General features: G+C 32.4%; 1 protein-coding gene across 1 annotated transcript; it reads left to right on the forward strand.

Annotated features, from left to right (window-relative positions):
• The first annotated feature begins 4,402 nt into the window (after positions 1-4,402).
• On the forward strand, positions 4,403-9,148 carry LOC124440181 (eosinophil peroxidase-like). The gene is made up of 7 exons (XM_046990515.1): positions 4,403-4,562; positions 4,643-5,140; positions 5,310-5,763; positions 6,070-6,287; positions 6,405-7,616; positions 7,840-7,983; positions 8,884-9,148. The coding sequence occupies exons 1-7, from the start codon at positions 4,505-4,507 to the stop codon at positions 8,892-8,894; spliced, it is 2,595 nt and encodes an 864-aa protein (XP_046846471.1). The 5' UTR covers positions 4,403-4,504; the 3' UTR covers positions 8,895-9,148.
• Positions 9,149-9,999: the final 851 nt, after the last annotated feature.

Genomic DNA, 9,999 nt, shown 5'->3' on the forward strand with positions numbered 1-9,999 from the left:
TCTCCAGGATCCTCTCCTGCATTAGTTAGGGCAATGGCGATAACCCGATCCTGCATGAAATTTTCATTGCAATTATTCACATTTCCTGTTATTAACTAGATAGAGATCAGCTAAATAAAATGCAATGAAACGTAGTTCTTTTCAGACTGAAGCACCAGCGTTTCTCAGGCAGCAATTCTTAAACCACGTTACTGTTCAGCAATAAAGAAAAGTTTTTTTGCAGAAAGCATCAAAATATCTCAGTAACCAATGTCTAAACCACACTATTGTTCACCATCATCCTACAAGAGACGTTAAAGATCTCATCTTCCCGAAGTTTACACTGACAAAGCATCGCTCAAAGATCCTTTCATTATCGAGCAGTAAAATTATGGGTAGTCTGGAAAGATAAATATTTAATTGAAAAATATTAATTATTTTAATAAATTTAAGATAGAGCTTGAACATTAGTAGTTATTTCATAGAAAATACAGTAGTTTTGAACCTTTTACCTTTGTTTTGCAATTTGCAGTTCAATATAACCACAAGTACATGGTATTTAATATACTATGGCCTATAAATGTATGGCACTATATGTCGTTGTTTTTCTTGGTGCTCAAGACAAAAGATTAATCGTATCTGCAATTGATCTGCAATTTTGCGTCAACCCCCGTCAACAATATTATATGAAGACTTTACTAAGTTGACTTCATTGAAGGACGTTTATCTTTAATGTATCTTCTACTTTATCTTTAGTGTCTTTCATTTGGCAGAATTTCGTCTCAAGGCAATCAAAAGTTCATGGCTCACCAGTATTTCACAGTAGTCTTCACAACATAAAAATCGTTCCTTGTAGCCATTGTCAAGCAAAAGTTATAGTTCCTTTGAACACGTTTCAATAATAATGAATTACGATTTGATAAATAAAGTTTGACTCACTCATTTTGTAACACTTCCACGTAAATACTAAAATGAATGGAACTATAATGCAGGATCTACCTTTACGTTTAAACACGAAACGAACTTTACAAATATAAATATATATAAATAATACATATATAAGTAAAAGATTATTGTAGTGATAGCTGTAGTAGCTAGCGCAAACATAATCGTATAGATAGAGTGCTCAATGCTAAAGCAGAGATTATAGTATGATATATGATGTTGATATTATTAGAGTGTGTTGCTTTATATAATCTCAGCTTTTTTGTCCTTTGTTTTAGTTGTGAATATATTATGGTGTGTCAGGATGTCCAGAAAATTAGGTATAAATTTAACAACTTTAACTAACCCAAAGATTGTCTGTTAATGCAGCATTACTGTATTAGTAAGTGATATACGCTGCCTACAATTGTTCATTTGTTCTCCATTTGTAAAACTCAGATATATAAAATACTATGTGCAAGTTAATCGCGTTAATGCTTTATTCAAAATAGCGTCAAAACAGAATCATAGTAAAAATTAGTAATAGCAATCACCAAAATCCCAACTACTTTCGATAAATTATGTGATGAATTATAAAACTTCATTCAAAATATTCTCAAAGAAAAACTGTGTAAAATTTAATCAAGTTAAACAATCCTTACCATATATTGACGACATCTCCTTACATCTGCATGATTGAAAGTGTTTGTGTGACACAATTAAACGATTAAAACTTTGTTATACGTATGCAAAATTACTATGGCCATGCAAATTACATAACGCCGTGCCAAGATTGATAAGTATATACTTTAGAGTATATATTGATGCGTTTATAGATACGTTGCCATATTAGTGAATATTCCACAAAAAGCATCATGTACTTACTATCTAGAATTAAAGAGTCGTGAGCTGATCTAACTATATTGTATTGCATTATTTTGCAGTATGTTGCATATGGTCGTTTTTTCTACATTAAACTGAATTTATTTGTTTTTGTAAACAGAAATATCTAGTAAGCACTAAAAACGCAGTTTATAATAATCTTTCTGAGACAAAATGTAGTGTTTCTAAATGTTCATTGACTCTGTCCACCATACCAAAAACCATGACCGGCCGACAATTTAAAGAAATATAGTATAAAGCAAATTCCGAAAAAGCAAGACATTTTGAGATTGAAAAATATGCATCAAAACAAGACGAGAAGTGATCATTCTGTCTGAGGATGACTTTAAAATAAAGTCGAAAATTTACAGTTCACTTCTCGTCTTGTTTTGCTGCATATTTTGCAACCACAAGATGTCTTGCTTTTTCGGAATTTGTTTTATACTATTCACTATACGTTGAAGAACACCCGATCAGAGCATTATATGAGAAGCTTTCTAGTTAAAATATTCTCTAAAATTATGAATTACCACTTACGTTTCCGTAGTCACAGCAATAAGCCAACGTATATGGATAAATTTTGTGATGTTTAAATCCTACCTTGAAAATTCTTCAGAAAATCCATGTATTGATTTTGTAATTTACGCGTTTAGCTAATTGCAAGATTAAAAATAATTTCTAAGGGGAACTAAAACGCAGCACGCGGAAAATAGGATGTAAGAGTCTTTATATCATAATTAATAGTTATATAATTTGCGAAGACAAAAAGATTTCATTCAAAATACATCCTTCGAAACTGTAAAAACGAGTGATTTGTTGACAAGGAAGCACATTATCGCATTGAAATACACACCTTGAGTGGTTTACGTAATTTTTAAATGAACATCAACAGAAAGTGGACAAAATGCAGTGTAGTTGAATATGTCGAATTTAAACTAAGGACAAAATCAGCCACAACATTAAAACTAAACAAACATTTCCGTTTCGAGTATTTGAAATAGGCTCGTCATATTGTCAAAATAATTTAAAACGAGAGAAAATATTTTTCCAATTTTCTAATATTTTAAAATATTATTTATTTCACCAAATGCCGACAGACTTTCAGTTGAAACTCATGTGAGGAGCTGTTTATTTAACCCCCGCAAATCCGGGATTCAGTAAGGCTTGAAATAATTTCGAGGCATTGAAAGGAGGCAACTGTTTGTTAGGCGCCACAAGGTCATTTCTGTTGTAATTCTCAAACTAGGCCGAATTGGTGGTTTTGATTTTAAATGTTTTGCCTAGATATTAAATCAGAATTATGTGAAACTGTGCGGGAAGATTTATCTGATGATGAGTATTGAATCGTTTCCATTTGCCAAAATCATTTAATGCTAGGCTGGATCCCCAGCTACTCGGCTACTCATTGAATCAGCCCCTAAGTATACATAATTTGTTACAAAAATAAATAAAAACACAGATTTTCTTGTGAAACTATTGTCAATAAGTGCAATACAAAAAATAGTTTATTTTAGTGATTTTAAAACACGATAACCAAAATTAAGTAATGAGATGTTTCGCCCGATTTAGTCAACGAGTATATTAATTTTATTGCACTGTGTTTATTATATAGCTAAAAGCTGTAGCTATATATACAAATTATAAGACTTTGTCTTTAAAGCAAAATATTTCAAAAAAAAGCAAAAGAACTTTACAAAAATTATTCAAAGAACACTAATGTATTTGAAAACAGAAAATATTTAATTTTACAAATATGCTTCCTTAATATGCCGCTCCCAGTTCAAAATACGTAACTTTTTGTACATCAGTGGTTTCCTACATTTTGTCTGGAATGAGGCACGTGCTTGGACAAGTTTGATACACGTGAGTAGCATGCCTGAAATCATTTTATTAACGTTTTATTATGAACTGAAATGTTCTAAAGTATCCATGTATCAAGACTTGATCTATCGCTAATTTTTCTCTTGCGTTTCAATATAAAAAAGGTCTTCAAGTTGAAGAAGATTTACTTGCGTGCACTCAACACGGAATAAACTGCAGTTACTTGTTATATTATTCTACAAAAATCTGAACTTTACTTAGAATTTCTATTAAATTCTGCATTCATACTTTCATAATTGCTCAATTAAACTGAACACTTTATCCATCGACATTATCATAACAAAATATACATGTCAAAAGATAATTGAAACAGCTAAAATCACCAATGTAGCTATACGAAGACACGCTAAACTCAAAGAAATCTCTTTTGTTTTTCCAGAGAAAAACTCATCAGAATACAATAATTTAAAGAAAAGAAATACGAGTAGTTTGAATGAAATGCAAAATTTTACAAAGATATAGGAAACATATTTACTTTCACTACACTGTGCTGCCTCTCAACAAATAAATGTGAAAGCAATGACGTTTTGCCACTCAACTAGCTAAACATGCAATATGTCTATATTTAGTAGTACCGGTTTTTTTCAAACAGATGCTATTGTTTATACGGAACTTAGATGGGCGTATGATCATAGAGAAATTTTGTTCCATTGGCAAAACAATCACAATAAGGAAGAAAACGGTAACCGACCAATACCTTGGCTATATAAGACGAGGAACATAGACGAATAAGTCATAACGAGTTGGTTAGTTGAACAAGGAACATTTCTACAGAAGATACTTTTTTAGAGTGAAGATCATTTCATTAATCACAAGATATTGCAACACTGAGTGAAATATGAAAGTTGTGTTGATATTGGTGCTCATATCCTACATCAACATAACCCAGGCAAAAGGTAACTATATTGTACAGCTTGTAAAGTACATGAAGTCGTTTATTCTCGTTTTGTAATGCATTTAAATTTTCTTATTACAGACTTTTTCGAAAGTTGTATCATAAGTGAGTCCGCTGATGAAGGTGCTATGGTGTTTAAGGCAAAATTGAATGCGATGGGTATTTCGCAGTTCAACATTAAAATTACCGACGTGAAATTTGCAGCGTTTTTTATTCTGGATGATAAGATGAGAGGAACAATCAAGTTGGCGAAATCATTGCAAGGATCAATACCATTTAATAGGAAAAATAAATATGAAATAAACGTCGAACTAAACAATAACATTAACAAAATCAACATCAATTTGATTATGATTAAAGAAGGAATCGCCGATGGTATAATGCACCGTCTCATGTATAAAATGTCGGAGGTGAAACCAAGCAATCCCTATCGTCCTATTTCTCGAAACTACATTCTTCCAAAAAAAATTCACAGTATATTAATGTCGACCAAAAGTCAGAGGGTTAAACAATCATCATTAGCAACTTCTAAATTCAACCATATTTATCAAGAGACCGTAAAGCAAATGAAAAATACAAGTTAGTAAAACATATATTTTTTTTATAAAATCATCCAAATAAATTGATTGTTATATAAAACATAAACTGGAGCTTTGAACTCTCCTTACTCACGTAAGCTTGTAGTTGTTTACCAAATTTGATTTTTGCTACATTATGCAAGTCAACATAAACAAATTCAATGTTTTAGTCAACCCAAATGCTCAATTTCACGCTGGACCTCAAGCATTATTATCCACTAAGGCACTTGAAGATTTAATAGAAGAGACAGGATGTATTCCAGAGGTGAAAGATATAAAATGTGGACCAGAAACATTTCGATATCGCACGATAAACGGAACATGTAACAATTTAGTAAATGCAACAAGAGGTGCAGCTGACAGTGTGTTTGTACGATTGCTTCCTGCTCAATACTTTGATGCTGAAGGACTGAGTGAACCTGCAGGTGGAGGACTAGATCAACCTAATGCACCAGACCTACCTAATCCATCCAATGTGACCGATCAATACATTGTAATTCAAAACAAGAATCAACCAAACCGCGATGGTATCACACATTTGTTCATGCAATGGGGACAGTTTCTTGATCATGATTTAACATTGGCACCGGAATCTGAAAATGGTGATATATGTGCTGATGTGCCGTAAGTATACGTTACAATTCTCATGAAGTAAAAATCAGGAAAAGTTTATCTTCTAACGAATAAAAAAACTTATTAATCCAGTGTTAATAATATGTATAAGGTGCCATCACAATATTGAACACATCTGAAATTAGATTATGTTGAAGTTTATTACTTTTATAAATTGTTCCATTTCGCTGGAACACAAGTAGTTTTTAGCAAAAAAAACAAGCATAATTTTGTTAAACACTCTGAAGTATGATTTCATGAATAAATGAAATATAACAAAATTACTTCATGACTCATTCTAAAATTCTTTTTCTACAGTTGCAATGGCAGTGCAGCAGATTTTGTCGATCCATGCTTTCCAATATTGCCAGTAAATAACAGATCTTGCATCAGAATGATTAGATCTGCAGCAAGATGTCAAATTGATGGTTACCGACTGGAGCCACGAGAACAAATCAATGTAAATACAGCATATATTGATGGCTCTATGATTTATGGTTCAACAGATAATCTAGCACTCAGACTTCGTGATACCAGTGAGTACTTTAAATTTCAACGTAAAGAAGAAATAATTAGAAAGTGATGAACAAATCATACGTAATCATTAATCATTAGCTAATATAAAAACATTGAAAGTTTAAATTATATTTTAGATGATCGTGCGTTGTTGGCAACTTCTGGTGATGATCTACCTCCAATTGATAACACTCAATTGGGTGAGCCTCTTAACCTTTGTGAGAATCTTGGATCTTGTTTTTTAGCAGGTGACGTTCGTGTTAACGAACAAGCAGCTTTAGCAGCTATGCATACACTCTGGGTTCGTGAACACAATCGTATTGCAACTGGTCTAAGAAACATCAATCCTTTCTGGGACGAGGAGAAAATTTATCAGGAAGCAAGAAAAATTGTTGGCGCCTTGGTTCAGCAGATTACCTTCAAGGAATGGCTGCCAATTCTCATAGGAAGAAATGCTTTGCCTCGGTACAAACGATACAGACCTAAAATCGATCCAGGGATCTCTAATGAATTCTCTACAATAGCATTTCGGTTGGGTCATAGTCTAGTCAGACCTAAATTCGATTTTCTTAAACGTGACTACAAACCTTTCCCATTCTCTCCAGTCCCTCTGCGACAAGTTTTCTTTAACAATACACTTGCTCAACTCAACGGAATTGATGGCTGGATTATTGGTTTGGTTGGCAATGTTTCTCAAGAAATGGACAATGAAATGGCAATAGGACTTACAAATGAAATGTTTCAACGTGATGAAATCAGTCGAGAGGGTCTAAATCTTGCAGCTTTGAACATGCAACGTGCACGTGAACATGGTCTAAGTTTTTATAGTGATATTTTAGCAACATGTCAACGTAAATATCCTGGATTGTATCCTGCAAATCTTGATCTTTCTAATGTAAAAAGTTTTGATGAACTCACTGATCTCTTTAAACCAGAAGTTTTAAAAAGTCTCAAAGAAGTTTACAACGATAAACCTCAAAATACTGATGTGTTTCCTGCTGGTATTGGTGAAAACCCACGAGATAAAAGCTTTGTTCCACATATTCCCAGAAGTAAACAACGCTTTTCACGATATGAAACACCAGATGACTTGCCAGATCCAATACTTGGACCGACTTTTACATGTTTAGTGATCGATCAATTCGAGCGTGTTCGTGACGGAGACAGATTTTACTATGAAAGGAGAGGCATTTTTACATCTCGTCAACGTAGAGCTATCAATCAACGTAAGCTGTCTGACGTTGTCTGTAACAACGTGGATGTTGTGTCAGTTCAAAGAGATGCTTTTCTTACTAATTACAAGAATGTCTGCGACTCAAGCAGGGTATTGAATCTCAAACCTTGGCAAGGTGAGTTGAATTATGAATAAAATAAACTATTTTATTAGCGAAAGCAAATTTGCTTTTCTTAAATATGCATAAAGTAAGGCATACGTAGGTAACTGGCAAAAAATTAATTTACTTTTATTCGTTATGATTATTTTGATAGAGAAATTTATTGATAATTGCAACCAAGTTTATAAATTCAAGTAACTATACTCTTGTTTAAATATTTTCTCTTATCTATTTACAGAAATCCCTAAAACCTGTTTCCCAAATCCCTGCAAAAATGGTGGATCTTGTAGGATGAAATGCATAAGCAGAAGAAGACGCCGTAGAAGATTTGTTCCTACTTGTAGATGTTTGTTTGGATTTGCAGGTCGATGGTGTCAAAACAGTAAGTGAGCAGATTTAAAATAAGCTAATATAAATGTCATTACTGCACTTAGTATCTGTAGTTTGTGTTGGAATGAAAAAACAATATAACAACTTCTAATAAAGCTCATTGACAAGCGTTATCAATAGCGGATGCCGTGTACGTCGAAATAAGTTATAGCTTCTCAATTTTAAATTCAAATTTCATTTAGAAAAACACTATTGGTTTATATTTTCTAAAGAATATAATCTTTCCAATGGATTTGTCTTTAAGGTGTTTAGAAATGTAATGGCAAGCGTCACCTCCGGCAAAATGGTGCGCTTTGATTGGCTCAGAAACATTTTTGCCGGTCCATTATTTTTCCGTAATCGACCACGGTCCAAAACGCGTAATTTTACAGTCAAGTGTAAACAAACTTCCTAATGCAAACAGCAAAACGCAATATAAACGAAACAAAAAACCATTTACGAATGTGATTCGAAAGAAAAATACTTGGAAAACAGTTTAACTATCCAGACGATACAATTTGAAACGATTTATTTTTTATGGACGAAAACTAGCAAAGTGAAAATCAAACCGTAAAAACAGCAAGGACGAGAAATAAAGCAAGCTTCGTTTCAGTTCAAATAATGCCATATAACAATCCTTTTAATAACCTCGCTTTCTCGGTCTTTACTGAGAAATATCGGAACTCTGTCTTTTTGTACAAACCTCGCTCTACGGGCTCGGTCTGTACAAAAACACCTCGGTCCATTATTTCTCCGTAAAGACCTCGGGATCGGTTATTAAGGGCTTAGTACTTTTTAAATTTATAGCTAACAAATATTATTTTACCAAATTTCAAACAAGACAAAGCGATATTCTTTTTCATGGATATTTTCATTGTTTAATTTTAACATAAATTTAATTTTCTTCTTTTAGAAAAATTTTAATCGAATTGGTCATTTCAAAGATCGAGGACGTTGTAAAGGATGGGGGTGCAAGTTTAACTTAATGATAAATGTTCTCTTCATTACGTATTCAACAAATTATCTTAATTCGTTCATTCTGGTAATGTATGTCATAGTATTTAAATATAGATTATGATAAGTTAATACTGCTGTGCAGCAAATTTGGACATTAGGACAATTCTTGTGTCATTTGTAACTATATAATTTTATGCTATAAGAAATGTTATTGTTTGAAATTTTTTGACTACTCTTTTTAAGCGACGTATTTATTCAACATTGATCTAAAAACATGTTATTGTTTTTGCTTCAGAGAGAGACTTTGCTAATTCACCAAGTTGGCTATATTAGTCGGGGAATGTTTACATGTATTTTCCCGTATAATTTCTATAGAAAGCAAAGTCACTTTCAACGAAAACTACCTAGCCTGGCACAAAGTGAATATATGAGTAAACACCTCTTACCCCTGTCCCCAATTACTGTTCTAGCTTTGGCCCTGAATATTAATTGTTCTTTACAAAACACCATTGAAAAATTGTACACAGGACATTAAGTTATAACAGTTTACATAAACTTTTATGCTAACATAACAATGTTATTGTTAGTGAATTTATGAAGAATGAAATTTAACCATTCGAGAAAGCTATTTTCAAATGTACATATTTCCAAAATTGACTAAAATCCTGCAACTATATATTAAACATGCAAAAGAAGAATACAACTAGGCTTAAATATAATCAAAGCTAAAAAATACTGTATAGTTTTCTATAGTTTTAAACTTCCAATATTATAGAGTAATTTATATAATTGCATATAATCCTATTATAATGACAAGCAGATTTCCATTCTTTTATTACTTCTGGAATTTTAAGGCTAAAATCATTATTACGCGTATTCTTCTCCGGTTGTAGGCGCTCGAAATAATTTTTGAAAATACTGCTAGTGTTGATATCAATACATTCTAGAGAATTGTATTACAAAAATTTCAAAATTGTCCATTCATCAGGTCAGGTATTTTGCAGGTTCGTTTATTTTAAATATCAATGTAACTCTATCTTGCAGTCTTTTAACTCTTTTTTGAAAATTTATT

The sequence above is a fragment of the Xenia sp. Carnegie-2017 genome, unplaced genomic scaffold, assembly GCF_021976095.1.
Source record: "Xenia sp. Carnegie-2017 unplaced genomic scaffold, XeniaSp_v1 HiC_scaffold_2, whole genome shotgun sequence".
NCBI lineage: Eukaryota > Metazoa > Cnidaria > Anthozoa > Malacalcyonacea > Xeniidae > Xenia > Xenia sp. Carnegie-2017.

Excerpts from the sequence above, each read along its gene's own strand:
- LOC124440181 (XM_046990515.1), top strand. The coding sequence starts at position 4,505 with ATGAAAGTTGTGTTGATATTGGTGCTCATATCCTACATCAACATAACC. Across the intron at positions 4,563-4,642 it reads CAACATAACCCAGGCAAAAG|ACTTTTTCGAAAGTTGTATC; the intron begins GTAACTATATTG and ends TTCTTATTACAG. Across the intron at positions 5,141-5,309 it reads AAAGCAAATGAAAAATACAA|TCAACCCAAATGCTCAATTT; the intron begins GTTAGTAAAACA and ends TCAATGTTTTAG.